This window comes from Amphibalanus amphitrite, unplaced genomic scaffold (assembly GCF_019059575.1).
Source record: "Amphibalanus amphitrite isolate SeventyFive unplaced genomic scaffold, NRLGWU_Aamphi_draft 000176F_arrow, whole genome shotgun sequence".
Classification (NCBI taxonomy): Eukaryota; Metazoa; Arthropoda; class Thecostraca; order Balanomorpha; family Balanidae; genus Amphibalanus; species Amphibalanus amphitrite.
In genome coordinates, this window is record NW_024881671.1 from 791,145 (window position 1) to 816,382 (window position 25,238).

A 25,238-nucleotide genomic window follows, 5' to 3' on the forward strand; every position below is an offset into this window, starting at 1 on the left:
GGGGGTCCATCCGACCCCCCCCCTACACATGCGAGGGTTAATATCTCGGTCGCCAAGGGGGCCTGTCAGACAAAGATTAGTACTTACATACGATTGCCGATTCGATCGGTCAGGAGCCAGGATGCCTCATGAGCATTAGTCGGAAAAGTGGCTACACTGAAGATGCTCGAGGAATTCTGCTGGCGGAGAAAGTCAGCGGGGCTTGCACTGCGAGATATTGATTTTTTTACGTGTTACCTATTTTCGGAAATACACGAAATAAATTAGGCACCAAATAAATCAATAAATTACACCAAATAAATAAATAAATTTAAATGCACTCCATTTTATGTAGGTAAGTTTGCTTGTTTTATGATTTTCTCTGGTTCGGACGATTTTTGATTTATTTACGGACTGGTGCATAGCAACTAGTCAAGACATAAGCCTTCAATCGTATTTTATGCCTAAACCGTCTCTTTCGTTGATGTGATTCAATAAAAAACGTCATGGGTTATAACAGTGAGTCACAATTTATCGGACCATCGCCGCAGCATTCTCACATTCGGAAAAATATCCCGGAGTCATACTGAGTCATTGGTGAGTCCATCGTCATCTTGACTCCTCCGTGGTACTCGGGTCGGCGCTAAGCCTTCAAACGGACGCGGTGCGGTTTGACTCCTCAGGTGCTGCCCACAACAGGAAGGGGCTGTTTGGTCAGCGGGGGAGGCACCGTGACGACCTGCTTAGAAAGACTCAGACGGAGGGCGAGCGAGGAGAGAGAGAGAGAGAGAGAGAGAGAGAGAGAGAGAGAGAGAGAGAGAGAGAGAGAGAGAGAGAGAGAGAGAGAGAGAGAGAGGAGCGCGGAGGCGGAGAGAGCGCCGGCCGCGATTGCCAATCTGTGTGAGTCCGCGATGGGCGTCACGACTCACCGGACTGGTGCACCCGTCCAGTCGCGGCGGTCGGCAGTCTGAACGGTAATCTACTGTTCTCTGCCCACCCGCACACGGCTCTCCCATCCCACACACGGTGCCTCTCTCCATTCCTCCCCTGCCTGTCTGCCTGTGTGCCTGTCTGCCTGTCTGCCTGTCTGTCTGTCTGTCTGTCTGTCTGTCTGTGTCTCTCTTTCTTTCTTTCTCTCTCTCTCTCTCTCTCTCTCTCTCTCTCTCTCTCTCTCTCTCTCTCTCTCCCTTTATCTATCTCCCCCTCCCTGTCCTCTTTCCCCTCCCTCGGCCAACCTCCACCCCTCCCTTCCACATTCTTTATTACTCACCGTTTCGACTGCCCTTTCCTGCTCTTCCTCCCATCACATATCTGTTTGTTGAGTTCCACACTCGCAGTCTAGTAAAGTCAGAAAATAGGAAAGACATTGACTTGACCCTTGCAACAAACTAACTTTACGATCGGACGGTAGAGGTTTAGGCATGGCAAGCAGCAGCTCTTCTTTGTGTGGGCTATGGTTTCGTCAACTCCGTGCATTTAAAAACACCAAAGCTGCATTTCTAAGCAAATAATCGTTGTGTGATGATACGCAGCAAAATAGGAAATAAATCAACTGACGTCACAATGACATCATACCACGGCACTGCAGCATGGCGGGAGACTGAGACTGACGCGGCTGACGGGCGAATAAAAAGCCGCGAAAATATCCGCTACCTTGAGCTCTCTGGAGAGTTCTATGGCATGATATCACCTCGGGAGGGATGATATCACAGCAGAGCATCGTTTGAGGGAAGCAACATGTTTTCAAGATGATCACTACACACAATCGGCGCAAGAAAAATGGATATGATATGATATGAATATGATGATGTAATTAAGCGAGCAGACTTTGAGATATAGTTTACAAATTATATCCAAAGGGAAGTAATCTTTAGGTACCGATGAACGTGAGCTTGGGACTTTTCAAAGGCATGGGTCAATAGCACTTGATCCTGCCTGACTATGATTCTTCTTACCCCTGATGTGTCAGCAAATCTTGTTAGAAGTAGTTATGATCAAATAGAATCTTATAGAAGTTAGAACTGAAGTCTTTCGGTTATACAAACCCTTTTGTATTGTGATTTTAAGACTTAACTTAACTTTGCTAAGTAATTTTTCCACCTTATCTTTCAACCCGAGTTCCGTGGCGCCTGCCATATCCCACTGTAGACTGAGTGGTCTCGTATCCTTGGGCCGCTCAGTGTAGCAGTGAGCCTCTCCTCACGGTTCTGATTTTCTGCGGGGTGGAGGGTCCCGTGGCGTCTGCCGAGTGTCGCTGGCTGCCGCGCCAGCCACCCACACAGGGCCGCGCCGCCTGGTACAGTAACGGGGCGCCGGCCGCCGGGTCCCCGCGCCGCTCCGCCCTGCCCATATACGTCGGACGGTGAAAGGAGTCCACTGCGAACCGGCCGCTCGAGGCCAGCGGACGGCACCCACCCCGCCGCGGTACTGCTACCGACATCTACCGGCGGCCAGCCGAACTGCGGCCAATCGAGTGTATCGTAAGTGCTTGTATTTTATTAGTGCTACCTTTGCTATACCCATATTGCAAGTGATTTTTGAGCATCTGTAGTAAGGTACCTCGACAAAAATCAGTGGTTGAAAAGTATGATTTCAAACAAATTAGCGAGAAGGATGTTTTTGATAGCATGCGCCGCACATTGATCATTACGTAATGTAGCTAATAGCTTCACGAACATTCTAGGGATAGCGTCTAGGAAATGTATTTCAGGTTAAAAGCTAGGCATCCAAAGGTCACCGATGGTCAAACTTTTTCCTGGTTTTGACATGTTTGAACTAATTGGCATTATAAATGAAATTGTATTGATCGATCTTGCGTGCATGACTGTCATATCGACACCTTTTTTTGAACCCCACATTTGCCCTCCCGTGAAGTTCAGACAAGTTGTTTAGAAACCTTCAAAAAAGGTACAGTCACTCGACTTTTCTCAAGTTTGTCTGTCTTGGCAGATCAAGCAATGCCAGAGCAAGCTCACGAACACACAAATTTGATCAGGATCGGACGATTGGACACTTCTAAAAAGAGATCTTTCGTGCTTCCCGGAAATTCACCGGAGAACAGATGTGGGGTTTAAAAAAAGGGTGTCGATATGTTGTGGTTCGTGAGCCAAAGGATACTTTTAAAAGGACGAATTATATTTGTTTGGAAAGGAGGCGGACAAACATTTCCGCCCCCCGTCCTGACTGGCCCGTTTGTCCGCCTTCCCTCCCCTTGATCCGCCAGTGCTCATGATGGCCGGATGTCGGATGACACCGTCACTTAAGTGTGTTAAGTTAACGTTATGTATGATTTGCGTACGAAAGTTGCTGTGCATTTATTTTAAATAATGACTTCGTCACTCAAAGGCCATCCCGTCGGCGATTCTGAGAAATAAACAAATACACAAATAAACGCCAGTTTCGGCCGAAACGTAGCATAACTTATCGACTTTCTGCATGACGTATTTTTTTTCTTTTTGACGCATTTTGCGAAAAAAGTCACCGAATGCGCTGAATAAAACAATCTACAAAGTGGTTATCGAGGATTTTTGAAGGAGAAAAAATATCCCACAAGATCACAACAACGAATTTTTGAAAATGTTCTACGAAATTTGTTTCTCATCTTTCAAAAAAAGCCGGCATGCGTACCTATAAAAGGGCTATGGGAGACCAAATCAGTGCCAAATTTCAGCAAGGAATATCAAACTTTGACTCTGCATTAAATATTTTATATCTCATTATCATGTCCAATGATAACGTTATCATTTTAAATGCTTTTTGGGCCCTAAGGGCATCGTGCAAAGAAAATAATAGAATCGGTAAAATCCTGAGTTCAATGTGCATTGGTTATGCCACCTTTTTATTGAAAGTGCACAAGTTGTGTGTCATAGCACATAGTTATAGTTCATGTCACTCAGCACTCGTGCCAATTTGACGTTAAAAATTGTTGTAACCTGAACAGGGCCGTAATGCGTTTAAAGGCCACATAATTTTGGCTTAGCTTTTATTGCGATATTGTTCAGATAATTGTGACTTTTCAGCTATTCGTTTCGCTTTAACCCGCGAAGGGCCCCCGCGGTGTTTGCCCCCCCCCCCCCGTGGTTTCTCGCAGATATATCAAAAACAGCGGCGCGGAGTGCCACCATTTTTGGCACACCTGTTCATGCATCTTTTTCACACATGTTGTGAGCATTTCAGACCCAGGTCTCTCAAGGTCAGGTCACGTCAAGTGGCCTCAACTCAGATAAGGTTAGAGTCCTTGTCATAGCTGCACCAACCAAACGATCGCCATGTAACTCTCAGCGATTGATAAGAGAAACAGTATATACAAAATGTAGGTATATTTCGGAATTCCGATATCGGTTACGGTCAATTTTGCGACCTCTTCATTTATAGGGGGAGGTAATTGGAAGCCACATTTTTTGGACGAACCTCATTCCAAACACTCACAAACATCGGGCTCAAGGTAAGCTCGACAAGCTGAACCGAAAAATGGCACCCGTGACCTCTTCGTATGTCCCTGAGGTCATATCAGGTTATAAAAGGTCCCCAGGAGTTTTTGACAATAACTTTTGATAGACACATGCTAAAGCGTTGAAAACACCTCAGATGTGTTCAGCTCAGCGATACGGACCGATCGACTTATATGTAACATTACCTTTTCCGGTCAGGTCATGACCTTTACCTGAGGTCAAATTGGCAAAAAGACAATTCAATGTGAAATCATAGTTCCTTCTAATGCGTCTTGACGAGAGGAACACGATGCTGGCACAATAAATGTCGTCACTTGCTTGAGTCAAAAGCTATTGCAGACAACTTTTTTTTTTATAAAACGGCTATTTTTGGAAGTTTTGTCCTCTGGAGGCTAAACCGTTAACCTGAGGTCACATCTGAGGGCATAACGGCGAAAGGGCGTTGAAAAAGATATCGAATGCGCATTTCCTCGGCGCTGTAGCTTCATCGGTTCCCGTGCTAGACGTTGGCAGTTCTAAAAAATTGTTGAAATGGACAAAATTTGACGTTTGATGACCCCTCGCTACCTGACCTTTGACCTGACCTACAAAATGACCAAAGCATTTTGGTAATTATTTTTGACGCCCTTTCGAATGCCGCTCGCGTGTCGCTACGTGGCCCAGGAGTCGAGTGAGACGGGGGGGGGGCGTGTTCATTCACCCCCGGCCCGGCCCGGCTGGCGCCGAGCACCGGCTCGGCGCGGGTTAATACAGCCTCGGTAGTGTTTACCTTCGCAGAGCTACACCCCGATCCTGATAGAGTTTTCATGTTGGCATCCACAGGGGTGTTAGTCCGAGAAATCAGCGGTGGTCAATGATAAATACGTACAAACAACTTAAAAGCATTACCCGCAGCCTGCGCAGTGCGCATCTTTGGTGTGAAACACAGCTAATCAGTTATCCGTCACGAAACAGGTAAAATAAGTGTGATCTTTTTTTAAATGTTAGGTCCATTCCTGTGAAAACGGAGCATGCTCTTAAATCGATGCATGGAACGTATACCATACTGTTCACTGGTCACCAAAAAACGCCTCGAAATGCCTTAGTGCTTTGGCTGTCCGCTATACACATATGTGTACCAATGGACCACAAATTTCATTTATTCATAAATTTATATTGCAAGCACTTATACGAGTATCTTGCATATTTTTGCCATTTTCTACATGATTAAGTTCAAGACTGTTCTGTATCTTACCGTAAAGTAATTTTCATCGGTAGGTGGATAATAGGCATGTACCTATGTAGGGGAGACCCGGGAGGTATGGGCCCCCTGGAGGTATGGGCCATCGCAGTTTTGAAGAAGTGTTGCGTATTTTTACACATTTGACCGCGTAAACCAAGCGTAAACTGGTAGCAGCGCATTCTGTTATACAACTTACGCGATTTCCAAAATTTTCCTCAGTCTTCTTTGGCAATGAGCGGCGATAAAGCGTTTTTGCCCTCTTCGAGTAAAATACGGGACATACAGAAAATTCGTGATAAATTTGAACAAGGCTCGTTTTATGATGTCAGACCATCGGTAATATAAAGTTTAAAGCATGCAAATTAAGACTGGATAGACAATTTGAAGCTTTCTTGGAAGATTATGAGCTGAGACGCTACGCACATTCTGGCGTCCTAACCGGGAGGTTCGGGCCACCCACCAACGTTGATCCTAAAGCAATAAAATGATGCTTTCATTGAATGTCCTCTTAAAGGTTTTATTTTTGTCGCGCAAGGTCGAAAATTTAACTACAAATTTCATTCGAACAGAAAAATATTATTTATCTTATTTCATGGAGCAGATTGAGTTTACCAAAATACATATGTGCCCACGTGACCCCGATGAAGTAAGCTGTTGGCCGCTTATACGGTTCCTGGGCTCTAAGAGAGATCAAGGTAGATACCAGCTACGAGTATTGTTCTCATTATCGAGAAAAGAATATGAAACATGGCACCGGCCCATACCTCCCGGGACATGGCCCATACCTCCCGGTGTATTTTGATGGATCGAAAAAGCGCATGATTTATTGAAAGTTATCTCTAGATAAAATAGCTGATTCCAGATGCCTAATATCAGGCACACTTTGCAGGCGAAAGGCAATTTCACGTACACCGAGTGAAAAACCGGGTCTAGCCACCTCCGACTGGAAGAAAATTGCCTTTTCACAAAACCGGCCCATACCCCTCACGGGCCCGGGGGGGGGCGTTTTTCGCCCCCCCCCCCTGGCGAATATTTGCGATAGCTCCCGAACGCTTAGGGATAGGAAAGCGAAACTTTCAGTACCTTTTCTCCCATCAATTTGACATCTTCTTAAGTAAAAATTTTGGACCTAGCCCCATTGATGACGTCACAAGGTCCATTTTTCTAGACCCCTGCACGGCAAGCTTCGGCGTCACAGACGCAAACTTCAAATAGCTGCTAAAAATATAGTTTTAGAGATAAAGACAAATTACGAGCACGGTTGTGTAGCGTTTGACCTAGAGAAAAATAGAAAAATAGATTTGGTGACCTGAGGTCAGAGGTGAGGTCAACGACCCCGAAATGTGGTTTTAGTTTTTCGCAAATAACTTCGACAAAAAAGGTCCTAGAGCTACGGCAATGGTACCATCGCACTCGCCTTGTCAAGCCGCGTAGAATGATATATATTTTGTTCGGAAGAGGTCAAGTTTTATGTTGACCTCATGTGACCTCGAATGACCTCTGGTTGACCTTGACACATGAGAGGTCATTTATGATGGATTTGTACCCGCTGATCACGAATCTGGCATCTATTTTCCTCTAAGCTTTCATTTAGAGCTTCTGGACGCGAAATTGTCTTATTTATTACTACTAACTTGTATCAGTGAAATAGCCTCTAGCAGGGATACTGTAGGCGCTGGATAATGCTTTACGGGTGGCTTGAGCTGAGTGATTTTACTCTGATTTATTTTAAACTAAAGTTGATCGGGATGTCGTAATATTTCGGTAATATAATAAAATATAAACTCAGGCACAAAATAGCACACTTCACACTGGTTCTTATCACCGTCTTTCTCACAGGCTCTTCTTCTTTCACGCACACAATCTCAACCACAACCACCGTCAAAAGCGATTTTTGGTCCGCGGCTACATGAAAGGCTTATCTTATTCTACACCAATTAAACTTAAATATCACTTAACTTCTTCCTTCCTTGCCTTGCGGTTTCGATACTTATTTTCAAAACCTTTGTTCTAAACCTATTTTTACTTGTTCAAAATTATTTCCGTCCTACTTTTCTACTTCAGCAAAATTTTCTTTCGTGTAGCTCGTGCCCGTCACGAATAACGCCGCCGACATAGAAACGGCATCTACACCCCCGCCCCCGTCGGCGCACGTTAGCCCGAGCGTCACTTAGTGTTCGCTTCGACGGTTGTTATTCTCCTGCTTCTGCGAGGAGAACCAGCTTAGTCACCAGACGCGTCAGCACTGTGCTTTTCGTCTGCATAGCACACTTCACACTGGTTCTTATCACCGTCTTTCTCACAGGCTCTTCTTCTTTCACGCACACAATCTCAACCACAACCACCGTCAAAAGCGATTTTTGGTCCGCGGCTACATGAAAGGCTTATCTTATTCTACACCAATTAAACTTAAATATCACTTAACTTCTTCCTTCCTTGCCTTGCGGTTTCGATACTTATTTTCAAAACCTTTGTTCTAAACCTATTTTTACTTGTTCAAAAGTATTTCCGTCCTACTTTTCTACTTCAGCAAAATTTTCTTTCGTGTAGCTCGTGCCCGTCACGAATAACGCCGCCGACATAGAAACGGCATCTACAGATACTCTTCTGTGACCTTGACCTTTGAGCAGCCTTGTATCGTAAGATGAACCACAAATAGGGAACTGATAAGCCTCAAAACATTTCAAAACATCTTGGAAGCTAGCACGCAAGATGTGCGAAAAAGTGCCAAGTTTGAGGTCAACTTTGACCGTGACCTTGACCTTGACCTTTAATTTTAAGCACATTTTAGGAATCCTCAGATTCTCTTCTTTTGTTTGACACCCAATTTTGCCGGTTTGATGCAGCCTGCCGTCCTCTAGAAGGCTTACTTTGAGATCACTACACATTTGCCGGTTTTTGCCTTTGACCTTGACCTCTGACCTTGAAAATTGACCTGAGGTCAAAAATTTTAGGTGCTTTAGAATCGTCTCGTAAGGACCTTTCGTTTGGTATCGCTTTTGTTTCCGTAGCTCCCTTATTTACGGAGTTAGACAGGGGGGGGCGAAAAACGCCCCCCCGGGCTGCGGTGGTTGGGATTACCCCCCGGGCCTGGCCGGGATACCTCCCGGGTCTCCCCTACTTAGTTACATACGCGATCGTCATACACCGCACGGGTGTATTGTGAGGCACTGTGAACATTCAGTTATAGCACCTTTCACTTTTAAGTCATTTTTAGAATGACAAATCGAACGTCATTTTTCGAATGAAAAATGAGCCAATTGATCATTGAATCACAAAAACGATCATTGGATCATTCAAAGGATAACACTATGCAACAGTCATTTTGTTCCTGAGTAACGACCGATTTTTTTGGACTCATTGGGTCCCATTATAACCGAAATGGGCATTTGTTTTGATCTTAAAATGCTTTTCCGGTTTTCAGAGACGATTTTCGATTTTTGGCCCCGAAATTCGGTTTTTGGCCCACTGTGTCCGGTGTAATTGAGCAATCGACTCGCGGTAACTTTCATCGCCCTTCCTATGCCACAAACTTTCGAATGATATCCGGTTTTGCATATTTGCGTGTAAAAATAACGTCATAAATCTATGTTAAAGTAAGAAAATATTGAAATTTTGTAAAAATTTGACATTTTTTTCGATTTCATTTCAAAAAAGAGTAAAAACTAAAGGCCCTATCCAAATTCTGAGCCCAGTTCCTTGAAGAACATTCAATTTCCGTTCGGAAGGTACTATTTTAGTGCATTTTATCGGTTTACTGTGGCGTCCAGATTGAGTCACTTGAAAAACGGGCCCCCAACAGATCAAGATTCTGAGCGACAGGACTGCTCAAAAGTAAGTTCCTGCGTGTGACCCGAGGTCACAAGGGGTCAACAAAATGACCTCAGTTGACCCCTCGTTGATCCTATGGCGTTAACATACGTTATCAGGTTAATGCTATGTGATATGACTTAGGATATGTGTTTAGGTTAACTCAATCTGGACGCCACAGGAATCCGATAAAATGCACTAAAAAGGTACCTTCCGAACGGAAATTGAATGCTCTTCAAGGAACTGGGCTCAGAATTTGGATGGGGCCTTTAGTTTTTCCTCTATTTTGAAATGAAATCGAAAACAATGTCAAATTTTTACAAAATTTCAACATTTTCTTACTTTAACATAGATTTATGACGTTATTTTTGCACGCAAATATGCAAAACCAGATATCATTCGAAAGCTTGTGGCATAGGAAAGGCGATGAAAGTTACCGCGAGTCGATTACTCAATTACATCGGACACGGTGGGCCAAAAACCGAATTTCGGGGCCAAAAATCGAAAATCGTCTCTGAAAACCGGAAAAGCATTTTCAGATCAAAACTAATGCCCATTTCGGTTATAATAGGACCCAGTGAATAAGAAAAATTCGGTCGCTTTCCAGGAACAGAAAATTTTTCATTTTTTGTTGCATAGTGTAATTAGAAAACTTTTGATGCATTTTAGTCCATGCACCTGCTGATCTGCACAGTAGGTAGGTACACATGTCAGACATTGCGGAGATCAGGCGTGCTGCCTGCCAATCGGGTCATCTAAATGCTGTGTATTGTGTAATGTAAGCTGAACATAGAGAAAGCCAATTGGTACCCCATTTTAATTGCGCAGATCAGGAATCGGCCGCCGCTTGATGTATCCGGTTGGATGGTAACCTCACAGGTCAGGTCACTAACAGGAAAATAAAGTTCACGCGTTCTAGAGATATTCGGATTAGCATTTATAGAGACAGCCCCACGGCTGCCTCTGTACCGGCGAGGGTAAAGATTACTGCTCCAGTGCTCCACTAACTACCGGCCAATAACCAGGGCCTTCTGATGTAACTTTCTGTGATGGAATAAATGACATTTTAACGAGAGAAAAAATTAATAGTCGCGAATTTCAAAAGGGTGTCTTGAAACAGTGCTGCAACTAAATGTTTACATGTATTTGAAAAGGGGATTTTAATGCGTCTCACTCTCAGTAATGCGCCAGGCCGAAGAAATGCTTCCTCGGACCTTCATTCAAGTACAGATACAACAGTCCTCATGACTCGCACGTTTACGAGAGATAAAGGAAGCGACATGACGATGGGTTTACACGAACAGGAAATGAGCGCACATTGTTTGAAATGAACAGGAAACAAGCAGCATCGGCAGAGCTCCAAGGTAATTGGCGAAGAGCCTGATTATACCGGGATGGCGGTGGGAGTGTTCCTGAACCTCACGGACTCGGACAAGTCGCGACCTTCACCTCAGCTAGGCATCGCCGGGCACAAATGATAATCCGGAAACGTTTGCACATCAGGTATAACCCGATCATGTAGAAGCATCTAATGTTGGTTTAGCAGTTTAGAAAGAGGAACAGACTTTTAACTCGCATTTCGAGTTCAGAAACAAAGTTCCAATACTTGACTGTGAATTGTCTTCACCTAGGTATGCACTTCAGCACTTCATCATATTTCACACATTTCGTTCCTTCTTACGCTTGGTCACCCTTTTGGTTCATCATAACGGCACTCGTGACGAATGCTTACTGCAAACGATCTATGTGCGGACTGCGCGCTCCATGCACTTCGTGTCAGTGGAGCGCGGGTAGGGGCGTGTCGTGGGAACCGTCCGTGACACGGTGTCAGCGCCCACGGCGGCGGTGTCATCAGGGCCGGCGGTGTCAGTCGCCGTCATCAGATAGCCCCCGGGAGCGCCGGCGGTGCCGGGCTCCCGCCCCCGCCCTCGCCCACGCCATGGCGCTCCACAGAGCCACCAGGATGTGCTGGGTGGAGTCCCTGGATCCTTTTTGTGCCGGTACTGCATCATATCTTGACCTCAATGACGATGGTAGAAAGGTTTACCGGCTAGTCGCGATTTTATTTTGACGGTGACTTCACCTACGCGCAAGAGCGCTGCTAACCATCGAACTCCTACGACTTATCACCTTAAATTTGGGGCTCTTTTCAATTGTCGTCCACCCCGATGATGCACCGAAATTAAGGTACATTTGCAATTGCAATATACATTTTGTTCGTGACTCGTCAAAGGTTGAAAACATAATGAAGCTTTTGCGCAAATTGATAGCAATTTTGAGTTCTCATTGGCACTAGTAGCAAGAGAGCTTCATCCACACAGGTATATGGTATTGAAACAATGCATTACGTAGTGAACACTGGTACAACATTCGAAAGGCAGCATAAAGTGAGCTCGAAACCTTCCACACCGTTTGAAATACACGTGAGATATGGCATAGGACACGGAATAGTACACGACCCCCGATAGTAAAATAGACCGATGACCTCAGACCTGCCCTCCCTATCGTATTTGGGCAGCGCCGATCCACCATGTCACACAATTCCAGACGCCATCCAACAGCAATAGTTCCGTCACGAATGCGTGTAGTATGCGCCATTGACACGACGGACCCCACCGAGTCTGCTTTGAGGATGGCACTGTCCTACCGTTCAGCAAACACGCTGCGGTCATACATAGGACTCACTTGGAATGTAATATCCAACGCCTGATAACGTCAATAAGGATTGTTCAACATGAGATTCGAATAGGTTTCATCGCTTTTTGCCGATACCTATATCGGCCGAGTCGAGAGATATTCGCTAACAACGTTTAAACCTCGCTTCTTCTTCGAGACCATGTGATTGAGGTCGTAGCTAATCGACTTCAAAGCGAGGAAGCTGGTCAACAGCCCTCGGACTACCTATGTCTGCAGCACGCTGGTAACACCGGCCACCGTTCAGGCCAGGCTGGGACACATGGGCAGTGTCATCTGACCGAAGAAGTTCATCTCGTACAGACAGGCCACCGAGAGGAACAGGGCGTACCACACCAGCAGGCTGATGCCGTACGGCTTGGAGAGCGTCCACCGACTCAGGTACGTGGCCACCAGCAGAAAGATCACCGTCGAAAACAGAAACACGGTCGAGTACAGCATCCCTGCGGCGTGGCACAAGGTTCGTCACTCGTCAGTTTGCACCACAGAGGTTACTCGGGAGCGAGGCCTGTACACAGCGCCTCTCTCGAGTGAGGTAGTAACGAGTGGTTTGTACTCCCGCCACCAGGTGGCGGCAGAGACTGAACGCTATTCGCCTTGCGCTATTCTTCGACTTCGATGCATCGTCACCTTTGCTCCAAAGAGTCAAGTTCCAACTGCTATGGCTCGAATCGTCCACGAAATGGTAGAGTTACACTGATTGCGACACGAACTTTCCAAAATCTCTTTCACACCTTTATTCTGTCTACCTCAGAAACTCTGTTCCGCCTTGTTCCGCCCCTAATGTAGTGCTACCCGGACCCATGGCGCCTACAAACACGTATTTAGGCGCCCCGAAAACGTAGAAAACACTTCCATTTCACTGCCTATGCATTAGGCATAGCAGTGAATTACATAATATCGAACATGTAAATCTCACCTCCACTGTCGACTTTGACGTACGACCCCGGGTAGACGAGCAGCGTCGAGATCAGCCACGGCACGCCCATGCAGAAGAGGATGTCGAACACGTTGCTGCCGAGGGCGTTACTGACCGCCATGTCACCGTACCCTGCGGCACACCGGACGGGCACGGTCAGACGGGTGGCGGCGGCGGCTGAGGGCGGGGCTGGGCGACCGCACAGCGCCCTTGGACCGTGCATAGCTGGGCTGTGTACGGTGTGCTGTCATCGACCGAGCGGTGGATGCTCCCCCTTCTGTGGCCCGCCGATCACCTCGTTTGTGGCCCCAGTACCCAGACCGGACTCCGATCAAACCTGGTTACGCGATCTAGCCTAATCTACTAACCCATCTGAGATCCGTCCCACCCATCCTGCTCTCCGTGACCTAACCCCGTGACCTGACCCTGTGACATGACCCTGTGACTTGACCCCACGACCTTACCGTCCCTGGCGACTGCCACACTGGCCAACACGTCTGGGATGGAGACGCCGATGGCGACGAATGATAGACCCATGATTGTGTCGGGGATGTTCATCGTGAAACCTGTGGGAACACAGAGGACCGCAGGTCAGCACAGATCGGGCTCTGCCAGACCCAAGACCCGACCATTTGTGATGTGACTTTCCGGCTGAAGAAGTTGGTGCAACCCCACCTGCCCTCCCCTGTCTGAGCTGTGCAGGGCCTCGCGGAAATGCCATTATGTGGCTGCCAGCAGACGCGAGACGCCGTCTGACGGCATCAATGAATCCATACTGGAAAGACGTGAGCCAGCCACACTGACCTCTGTGTAAGTAGGCATGCCGAGAGGTTTCAATTAGCTATTTTTGGAAACTTAAACTCTGAGCATTTTCGTTATTTGCTGTCTGAGCTGCAGGGCCTCGCGAGCATCGGCTCGCGAGGCGCTCACATGTACCTAAATGTGATAAATATAAATATAATAGTTATATAATATAATAGTAATAGTAAACAAGTATAATAGTAAATATAATCGTAAATATAATAGTTAAAAGCAGAAGCTTTTCGTCCGCTACTTTGTCTTGAGCAGCCCGAAATGGAATGATATGCATCGAAAAGATAAATTACACAATAAGATATCGTTCAAAGCTCCGTGGTTTTGACGTTTCTAATATCTCTCGGTCGCAGAGGAAAAACCAGTGGCAGATGCCTGGCGTTCCAATTGGTAACCGCCCGGACAGCGCCGGGGTGACCCTGCTCGGGCGGTCGTGTTTGTCCGCGCTCGATTATTAGAGGGGAGGGGACGAGTGGGGTATAGTTAGTTACTGACTGGACGACCTCCGAACGTAACAACGTGCGATGCATCTTCATTTAAAGGGTCATTTGCACTTTACGGCCTTCTACCATGCTAACGCTCAATGATCCCCCGCAATCCACTGTCACAGTCACAAAAGGAATCCCGTCACTTGTCTCCCCAAAATGAACACTGCTGATTGCTCTTTTTCGGTTATATCGCGAGTTTTCCATACATTCATGGATCGAAAAAAGCTGGCGCCCTCTCGACTCACCAATGACGGTGATCATCCAGACCATCAGGTAGGAGAAGAGCGCTATCCAGAGGGTGGCCACCACGAACGTCACCGGGTACCAGGGCCGCCAGCGCCGCTTCCCCACGTCCGGCATGGTGAGGTAGCACCCGACCACAATCGGCAGCGAGATCACGTGCAGCACCCTGACCGGCCGGGGGTCACACGATCAGTGACTGAGGTCAGGGAGGAGGGGGTAGGGTGCGACGTGTTTACCCAGTCGTCCCCAACAATCGCTATTGGAATAGTTAAGGCCGCCGTCCACTGTGCGGAACGCGTGCGGTCCGTACGGAATTTAACACAGAACCCTATGGGCGCATCCGGTCCGTACGGAAACCGTGTGCGCTCCGTCCGGACCGCATCCGAACGGCAATCAGCTGTTGATTTTCCGTCAGCTCTCCGCATGCGTTTCGGATGCGGTTGCTACGGAGACGGAAGAGTGATGTCCGACGCGTTGAACTTTTCTGCGGAAAACGCATCCGGAACGTCCGGAACAGACGTGGTTTGGGGCCGTATCGGAGTCAAACATTGTGAATTGTACGAAGAATTGGAACTCGATCATCATGAAGTAAGTAAAAATTATTTCCTTAGAATGGCAAGAGTATTTGCTGCTGGTTACTTGCAATATTTTATTTGGTAATAAGTGATAGGAAACATTTATTAGCTCTCCGCATCCGGACCGTATCCGGACCGCATCCGGACCGGATGCGGCCAGCGTGCGGCGACATTCCGGACGGACTCCGGACGGAATTCCGTCGCAGTGGACGGCGGCCTTAAGTTTACGAAATGAGAGCGTGACTGATTCCAAGTTATCTATGATCACATATTAACCATTTACGTCATGTGCCCTTATCCTCTCGTCTGCATCCAAGGTTTAAACACGTGCCCTTTATTCAGACCAAACATCGTGACTTCCCCGGTGACATATGCACAAGTGTGAACGAAGGATATACGATGTGCATTTAACGGGGACGAACCCGATCGGGTGCGCGGCGAGCGCTGACAAATGTATCGCATCCCTGGGCTCACTGTATGACATAACTCCTTGGCTTGTTCCGTATACAGGAAATTTTTACCCATACTGTCTGGCGTCTGCCTGCATCCAGCATCTACCAAACAATTTGGATGACTGGATATTTACTTTTAGAATGAAATAAGATGTCAATGATCCATGATAAGTTAATATAGCTTATCGTTCATGATATCGCTTCTAGTTTTGGCATTTTATCCTACAGATATCCTATCTCTAAAAAGTCGTTTCAGGTTATCATAGTGCTCTTTTTTTTCTGCGGGAGCTCGGCAGCCTTGGGCAATGGGTAAGCTAGACCACAGAAATAGTCGACGTCCGATCTAGACCTCGCTCCCAATCATTCAGCCGACTCGCTAAGGACAGGCTCTCATGGCTCGAGGCCGTATCTGAGGCAGAGAGGATGAAAACATCGCCAACAACCAATCAAAGAAATGACAGCCGAGGCCGAAGGACGCAGGCATTGTGCAGCATGGTAATCAAAGCAGCCAAGAAATCGGGCGTTGTTTCCCGACCCTATTGCTGACAGCCCTCGTTGACCGCTTTCATCGTCATAGACCGGTTTGTCAACACAAATGCCAAAATACTCCTAGCAGTGTCACTGATTGCCAAAATATACTGAATAGTGAGACAGTAAAGGTCAAATGGTGTGCCTATCGGAACTGAGAATTTGCACAGGCACACCATTCACTAAGCTTAATGAGGATGAGTGGTTCATAGTCATGGAGTCACGGATGCCACGTTTGGCCGGTTGTGTTTGATTGAATAAAGCAAAATATATAAATCTGAAGCTCACCGACTGAAAGTGCCGTCCGGCCAGCGGAAGGTGTCGTTGTCGTCATACGGCACCTCGTGCACATTGGCAGTCATCTCCTGCTCTATCGCCTCCGACGCGTCTGCAGTAAGATGCGCACGGGTCAGCTGCTGTTCAATGACCGCTGAGGTGTTTGGGAACAAACCGACGTCATCTACTGGTTTGTGATCCCTGTCTTGACGTGTCGCCTAAAACATTGATAAGCCGGTCATTTTTCTCTATCCCATTTGCTCTATAGAGAGGTGAGGGGGAGATGTTGCCCTCTCGATGCGGGTCGATGAGACGAAGGCAAAGAAGGAATCGAAAAAGGAATAAGAAATGCAGATACAGTACAGCTTGTACTAAGAGCAATTCTTCCTTTAGCTATATTATTTCGGTTATTGAAAACTGGCCTAAGCGACGCAATCTTGTCACTCACCTTCCTCGTTTTCCTCAGTTTGAGCTGCATCGGGGACAATAAAACCGATCATTTCATGAAAAAACTAACATTGAACATGATTCTGGGCCAAGCCGTTCGGGTTCAGCTCCCGGGGAAGGTAGGTATAGGCCCTATCGCTCCCCGCCAGTTTGGACAGGATTAGTGCTCTGAAGCACTTGGTCCACAAAAAATATATACGGTTCTGAAACCACAAGCAATCCCGCTTGCCTAATGCCGTCATATTCATGTAAATGAATAATCACCCTAATTGCTTCCAGTTTTTATTTTATTTCACTTTCACCCTTTCCCTTTGTATACCTATACCTACAACATCTTTAAACATCAACTCGTCGGCATGTCTGATGAAACTGGACACGTCTGTTTCAGTACCTACCTCTTTCAAGCCTCGACTTTCTCTGAAATTCCACCTCCTGGCCCTGTCCGCGCGCGCCCTTCTCACCCTCCTCGGAGTCTCCGGCGGCGGCCGGCTGGTGGTCGCGCGTCATCAGTGACCGCTTCTCGGCGCTGGGCGCGCTCAGATAGCGGGACAGGATCCAGCGCTCGATGGCGCGGTTCTTCCACATCACCAGACAGTAGAGAACGTACATGGAGACCAGCGCCAGCGCCTCGTACCTGGCGGTCGGGGGCGACGCCACAGCGTCACACTCACAGCCGCTGTCAGTATAGGACAACTATGGAAACTCGGAAATTTTGGAATCACTCAGAGAACAGACACTCAGCAGAACTATCACTGCCGTAGGATATAAGAACAAACTTCGAGGAAAGGGTCAACAATGTGTGAATAATAAGCCATAGTCTTCTGCTATACCCGGCCCGGTAGAGGTCTATGAATGAGCATTTGCACAGGCTGAAACGCTTCAAAGAAACCCACCCTAAGCTTCTCTGAGACAAAACACCGTAACCACGACAATTAACGATAGAATGTTTGCAATTTCAAAATTTGATTTATGATGGAATTACAACTTGTCTGACTCGTACTCAAACGGGCTTGGGTTGGATACCAGCCAAAACCTGGCTTGGCCTATACATTTCCCCGTCTGGCAAGCTCGTGTGCCATCATCTCACCACGCGATGAAGTTGTCGTAGATGACGGCGAGGAGGGCAGCGATAGAGATCAGGTAGCAGAGGATGTCCCTGAGCATGGGGTAGCACTTGATGCGGATCTTGTCGTCGACCAGCAGGGAGACTAGCGAGATGACCAGCATGGCGTTGAACACGGCGGAGCCGATGACGCCACTGATACCGATGTCGTCCTATTGGGAGAGAGAGAGAGAGAGAGAGAGAGAGAGAGAGAGAGAGAGAGAGAGAGAGAGAGAGAGAGCGAGAGCGAGAGCGAGAGAGAGAGAGAGAGAGAGAGAGAGAGAGAGAGAGAGAGAGAGAGAGAGAGAGAGAGAGAGAGAGAGAGAGAGAGAGAGAGAGAGAGAGAGAGCATGATGAATTGATGCACCGAAATGAGTGAATAGAAAAAGGACGACCGGGACGTAAAAAGAAACGCTGATCCTACCTAGTTATCACACTCAACAAGAAACGACCGGAGGAGCAGTGCACAAAAGCTATGTAAATGAGTTGATCCTGCTGTGCCGTCATCCAGGTTCTGCTATTTTTATAGTTGCACACTTGACATCAATCTTTCTCTCATGAATTTCCCTTCACCACGATAGTTCCGGGTCATTTCAGGACTAACGAGGATCTTTAGGTACATGCGACGAGCATACCCTTACATATCAAATAGGTATATCAAGCATCTTATAAATAACATACAGGTAGGTTCTGACGGTCAGTGTTGGCACCTTTGTGACGAACACGCCGAGGGTGGTGGTGGCCAGCTCGGGGGCCGAGCTGCCGGCCGCCAGCAGAGTGGCACCGGCCACGTCCTCACTCAGACCCAGCGAGTTGGCCGTCACCTGTGGAACAGGACGAGACACGAGAGGTCAGTCCACTGGCCACGTCCTCACTCAGATCCAGCGAGTGGGCCGTCACCTGCGGAACAGGACGAGGCACGAGAGGTCAGTCCACTGGCCACGTCCTCACTCAGATCCGGCGAGTGGGCCGTCACCTGCGGATGGGGTACGACACGTCAGACCGCTCAGTGCTCATCCACTGTCACCCTTATCACTTCACCATGACCATCAATCATCCATCGCCTTATTCGTCTCGACATGCCTCTTCCATAAGGTGTGCGCCGTTTACAGGTCAGCACAGATACCTACATAGACAGCAGTCGTCCAAGCTCCGCATGTATCGTATTCTATTTCACTCATGCAGAGGCGTTTCCTCTCCTCTCTCCCTTCATTAGTCCCTCCTCTCCTTTCCTCTCGTCTCGTCTCGTCTCGTCTCGTCTCGTCTCGTCTCGTCTCGTCTCGTCTCGTCTCGTCTCGTCTCGTCTCGTCTCGTCTCGTCTCTTCTCTTCTCCTCTCTTCTCCTCTCTTCTCCTCTCTTCTCCTCTCCTCCCTTCCCCTCCCCTCCCCTCCCCTCCTCTCCTCTCCTCTTCTCTCTATCCCCTCCCCTCCCCTCCCCTCCTCCCTCCCTCCCTCCCTGCATCTCTCCCTCTCCTCTTTCCTGCCCTCTCACCTCCAGCGCCGGCACGAAGTAGTCGTCACAGACGATGGCCAGTCCGAGGAAGCAGTAGAGCGCGGCGGCGATGTAGAGCACCACGCCTCCATGTCGGCGCTGGTCCTGGGTCAGCCCGCTCGACGGAAACCGCTCGATGGCCGGCCGACTGCAGTTGAGCTGCGCTGGCGGCGGCGGCTCCGAGAGCGCCACCGTCTGCAGCAGCCGGCGGCCTCCTGGCGGGTCAAAAGGTCACCGGTCAGGTCTGATAGGGTCTATGGTCAGTCAGACCAGGGTCACTAGTCACCGGTCATGGGATAGGGTCTGGTCTGGTCGGACCCTGCTCAGTCAGACCAGGGTCACTAGTCATTGGTCAGGTCGGACACAGACTAGCGGTCAGGTCAGTCCCGGTCTAACGACAGGCCAGGCAAGGGTCACCGTCCACTGTTCAGGTCTGTAGTGTCGTATGAACTGACGCTGGGCCGGCGCGACCGGCAGCCGGCGGCCGGCGTCGAGCCGGCCGCGTGGGAAGGCCGGCGGCCGACCTGCCCCGCGGCGGTCACGTGGGCAAGGTGACGCCGGCTGGCCGTGGCCCGGCCGGGGGAGAGCTGGACGAGCGCCGGTCAGCGATGGACGCTCTCGCGTGCAGGTCGAAATGTGCAGCTGCATTATCATTAGTTAAGTCTTTATCCTGTGTTTATGTGAACAATACATAGCAAGGTCATACACGGATCACTGATCAGGGTCAGATAAGGATCACTGGTCAGGTCAGACACAGGTCATCGGTCAGGTCAGACCCGCGGTTCACTGCTCAGGTCAACACGGGTCACTGGTCGGGTCACCCTCGTGTCATTGGCAGGTCACACAGCTGGACACAGTAGGGGTGGCTCGCTGCTGACGGCACCGTCTTCGATAGGGACTGCGCACCGCGGCACGTGTCCAGGACTGTCTGACTGCAGTGGCGGATCCAAGGGGGGGGGTGTCACATGGGTCATGCTCCCCCTTGGGGCCCGGGGGCACCACAGGCCTGTCGGGGGCACCACCGGCCTAGCAGGGGCACCAACGGTTTCGCAGGAGCACCATGGTGCACACTGACCAAAAATAAAAGATATAAAACAGAAAAAAACTGAAAATAGGACACCACCAAATTTAAGTAGTCGAAATCCGTTGAGTTCTTGATTTAAGCTAAAGGTAGGGGTACCACTTCGATCCATGACCCTCCCCTTGGAGTTTTCCTGGATCCGTCCCTGTCTGACTGACTGGTCTGACGCGTAGGTGCGTGACAGCGCTACGCCGAAATGGAGTCCTAACTATATTGTGAAATGACGTCACTAACCACACAATGACCAAAAATTGTCAGCATGGATTCTGATCCACCTAATTAGCAAACAAAGTACATTTTTATAAATTTTAGACGCAATGCATGGGTTTTTCCCTACATTCTGACGACCGCCTGTCAAACCGAGTAGCGTTCCAGTCGAGGGCATTCTTGCCCAGATATGATAGCCCCGACGTACCGCAGCTGGCATGATTACCGTATAGATTTATTGCATAGTCAAGTTCCTGCAGAGTCTCAGCGCAGTAAAACGCGAGACGGATATCAAATCGTAACCTATTCAACATGCCGTCATCGCGCCGTAACAGTCAACGCAGCACCGAGCCGCACCTTTTCAAAAGTTCGTTTTTAGTCGGACCAATCCAATCGTAAATCGATCAGATGGTTCGGAAATGTGACAGTCGTGTTCTGTACCTATGTATGCGGTGTTGATTGATGTTCAAAGCTCACCTGGATGGGTTTCTGACGAAGGGCCGGCCGAGTAGCGCGCTGCCAGCTGTGATACCGCCACGTAGACTAGGAACAGGCCGCATGAAGCCAGCAGTCGCTGCCTTCGACGGAACATCAGCCGTTGCCTGCCCATGGAGAGAGTCAACACTTAGTTTGAGCACCATCAGCGCAGGCCGACGCAACGAAGGGCCGTATTCTGATAGTTATGTCATGCGAGTTTTCTTTAACCACTGGATCACTGACCTTGGTTTTTAAAATGCGACAGCTCCGACGCATTGTGCCCGATATTCCATGCTGTAGCTTGGCTTGGCTTGGCTGTAGCATTTAATCGGGGCTCCCATGAAATGATGGGTAAAATGGAAAAGCGTGTCAAGTATTGTAGATACCTCTTTTGCGAGGATTGATACATCATCATCGTGTTATGGCAAACATCGGACAACCCTAAATGCTTTTTTCAGCATTGCTGATAAAATAAAAAAGTTTCCAGTGAAAACTATTGCAAACACCTACTTGTAAATCTTTACTTCTGTATTAGCCTTTTTACAGCGGCCATGCCTGTAGCGAAATGATCGGTTGGACCCCTTTAGCTGTTTAGCCCCTGATTGGGCTGGAGCATAAACGTCTGCTAGAGCCACGCAGAAAAAAAAACGAGCGTGTTTCCTGTGACGATACGAAGCCGGTGGTGTCCAATTTTAAGTGCCTACTATAGGTCATTAGCGGACCTTTCAGATAAGGTCAATTACCCGAATTTCCAGAAAACGAGGACCTCTAGACTCCCTAAAAGTGAGATTATTCTAGGCCATTTTAGGGTTCTGATGTACAACTTTCTATTGTTTTGATCAAACGTGATGTTTTTCAGCATTTGTGGTAGGGCAGCTTAGATGGTTAGGCTAACCATTACACGTCTTTCCGTTCGTCTTCGAAGTAAATCGCTGCCATCGATGACGAATGAGCTTGGTCTAAACTTCCCATGACTCAATCATTTGCCCGCGCCCTGCTGGGGTGCGGGGCGTTTTAACGCCCCTCAGGTTATTCGCAAATATCTGAAAAACGGCGGCGCGCAGCGCCACCGTTTCTGGCACACCTTATCACACCCCTCTCTGCACATGTTCTAAAAATTTCAGACCCGGGTCTTTCAAGGTCAGGTAACAGATCACATCAAGTGACCTTACCTCAGAATACGTTTCAGCGTTGATACACCGACTAGACAATCACTTTGAAGCTTTCAGCGATTGATAAGAGTAACAACAGCCGTTTTCACGATAGCCATTTGGTACACATTTGGTGCAGATTGGGTGCAGATTTGGTCAAATTAGGTTCATTGTGTTTCTTAAAAGTTGTCATTTTGGGTTGCAAAGATGCTTTCAGGCCAGAAGGCCTGTCGTGAAAACGGATATAATGTATAAAATATATATCTCAAAGTTTTGATATTTCTGACCTAAGATCAGGCCAATTTTACGACCACTACATTATAAGTCAATGGGATAAAACTGAAATGCGCCTCTTTTGGACGGAAGTCAAACTAAACACCCGCAAACATCGGATAACAAGTAAACATTGCACACTGAATCGGAAAATTGCCACCCATGACTCCTCTATATGCCCCTGAGGTCATCTCAGGCCATGAAAAGTTTCCGGCAGTTTTTTTTTACAATAACTTTTGATAGAAACACGCTAGCGCAACCAAAAGGCCTGAGGTGAGCTCAACTCGACTATGCGGATCGACTGATACGCAGCCTGGCCTTTTCCGACCAGGACCTTGGCAGGTCAAAAAATGGCAATGGCCTTTTGGAGGTCAAGTTATAGTTCATTCGACGTGTTTTGGCGGGAGGAGCACGGTGCTGGTAAAATAAATGTCGTACCTTTGTTGAGTCAATAGTTGGGGCATTCCACGTCAAATCAAACACCGAAATCCGTCATCCCCTTCGATTTTTCTGAAAATTTGTAGGCAGACTGGGCATGGTTCAAAACTGAGTTGCGTATAATATTTTCGAAATTTGATAAAGTATCGCTGAGATATAGTTCATCGAATATAGCCAAAAATGCCACACATCAATTTTTTTAATGTCTATAACTCTGGTTCCTTTTCTGGTATCAAAATGACATTAACAGGGTCTTGTAGGCAATTGATAAGGCTTTGATTTTTAATTATAAAACCATTTGTGAAAAAAATTTGAGTGGGCCATTCATAACTCTCGCGGCAAACGCCGTTTTCATGCATCAACATCACGCAACCGCGCGTGACCTTGAAAGACAGAGTCAAGACATGCTTGCTTGTCTACGGCCCTCCAGCAAAAGAGTGGCTGGTTAGCCTATGTGCTTTTGATGTAATAACTTTAAATGACAGAGACACTCCTGTAAAATGAGGCAATAGAAATGAGAAGAGGGTTCGTGCACACACCTCGGCAATGGTTTTCAACAGCCATTAGACGTATTCATCAATGCAGATCGCTTATTGTGATGTTGGCAACCTACCACTAAATACTTGGAGGGCCGTACACTTTCTGAAATGAATGATTGCTGATTAGTGATATCCAAAACTCTGCGAGAATGGAAATACATAGTCATCGTAGTCAAGCATTCAAGTTCCATAGTAAAAGTGTCTCAGGCAAACGGTATTTTGCGGTGAATTTTGAGCCGTGTGGAAATGCATCATGAAGCCAAAATTCCACGAAAACATTATCACGCAACGATATCTTCACGTCTTTTTGTCTTCACTATACGAAAGAATATACATTTTTGAGTATGTATGGGGAATTTCTAGTTAATCCAATAATAAATATGGCAGTTAGAGACCTGCTAAGAGTAACATGTCGCCGGCTGAGGCGGGATCGGCCGACGCGGGAAACGCAGCAATCACAATTTTGTGTTTACACGTTCATATTTCAATTGTTTACCAACCGATTTTCAAAATTATTACACCATAAGATTGCCTGTATATTTCTTAGTCTTCTCACAAAATTTGACGCGAATCGAACGTAATCAGCGGTAAGGAGCGCGATGTAAAGACGGAACCGTTCCGTTCCGTCCCGGCACAGTCTACAATTCAGGCGGCGGCTAGCGGTCGGCGCCGGCTGCCGAGTCGCCGCGTCGCCGCGGCGACAGGATGTTCACTTTACACCGCTATATTACTAGACCAGTTGTGAACCGATTTTCTTCTTGCTTGCACGATGAGATGTGCAATTCAATTTTGAACAGGTAGCTATAATTAATTTCGCATTAATACTATGAGATATTGGCGAAAAACAGGAGGGGTGGGGCGAATTTCACTCTTCCCCCTCCACTGCGCGTGCTAACATACGTTTGCATATGTGCCATTTTCTTCAAAACTTATGAATGGCCCACTCTAATTTTTTCACAGGTTGTTAAGAATATGGTAGGCAATAAAATATATGAAAATTAGCCAAATCGAAGGTGATGTGTTTTTTGCTATTTCAATTTTTGTGCTTAAAGGAAAAGGGCCACCTTTAACATGGGGATTGAAACTGAGATAGCCATCTTGTAGCCCGTGTCCGAAAACCTATCTGCCTACCTCCTTACGGCCGATTTCGGCCTCCATTCGTAGTTATCGGCAATTTTAAAAGAAAATACGCCAGGAATGCGTCCTTATCCCAGGAATGCGTTCTTATCCGACAATACAGCCACCCGCGGCGAGGCTTTGGTTTTTTACCAATCAGCTCCAACCAGCTCAGCTTTAACAAATCAGCTTATCTGACACAATCCGACGAGTCTGTCTTCTGAACGCTGATTGGCTTGAGTGTGACGTCATCACTATGCCATCATACAGTAGATGCAGTAGAGAGTATCAACATAGTACCAATATGTTAAATAGTTGTAAATACTTTTTCGCGAATTGTGCCTTTCTGGCACCAGTTTTAAAAAGAAAATGAAAAAAATAATGTCAAAATGAAAAACAACGATATCTTCATATTTCACGAAGGTGGCCCTTTTCCTTTAAGAACAGAGTTAAGCAAATTTCAAGG

General features: G+C 47.4%; 1 protein-coding gene across 5 annotated transcripts in view; it reads right to left on the reverse strand.

The window, feature by feature from the left end:
- Positions 1-11,774: 11,774 nt before the first annotated feature.
- The window catches only part of LOC122383921 (probable sodium/potassium/calcium exchanger CG1090), a 28,537-nt gene continuing 15,073 nt past the window's right edge, over positions 11,775-25,238 (reverse strand). For 2 of the 5 annotated variants that reach the window (XM_043370799.1, XM_043370797.1), the window contains exons 2-12: positions 21,256-21,380; positions 19,491-19,705; positions 18,710-18,823; positions 17,985-18,172; positions 17,359-17,531; positions 16,899-16,922; positions 16,463-16,562; positions 14,622-14,785; positions 13,540-13,641; positions 13,076-13,207; positions 11,775-12,599 (exon numbers count right to left, since the gene is read on the reverse strand). In XM_043370799.1, the coding sequence (XP_043226734.1) occupies positions 12,400-12,599; positions 13,076-13,207; positions 13,540-13,641; positions 14,622-14,785; positions 16,463-16,562; positions 16,899-16,922; positions 17,359-17,531; positions 17,985-18,172; positions 18,710-18,823; positions 19,491-19,705; positions 21,256-21,370 (1,527 nt within the window). In that variant the 5' untranslated portion in view covers positions 21,371-21,380 and the 3' untranslated portion in view covers positions 11,775-12,399. Of the gene's footprint in view, positions 12,600-13,075; positions 13,208-13,539; positions 13,642-14,621; positions 14,786-16,462; positions 16,563-16,898; positions 16,923-17,358; positions 17,532-17,984; positions 18,173-18,709; positions 18,824-19,490; positions 19,706-21,255; positions 21,448-21,498; positions 21,563-25,238 lie in introns of those variants that run through there. The other 3 variants (XM_043370798.1, XM_043370801.1, XM_043370802.1) reach the window with 3 other exon arrangements.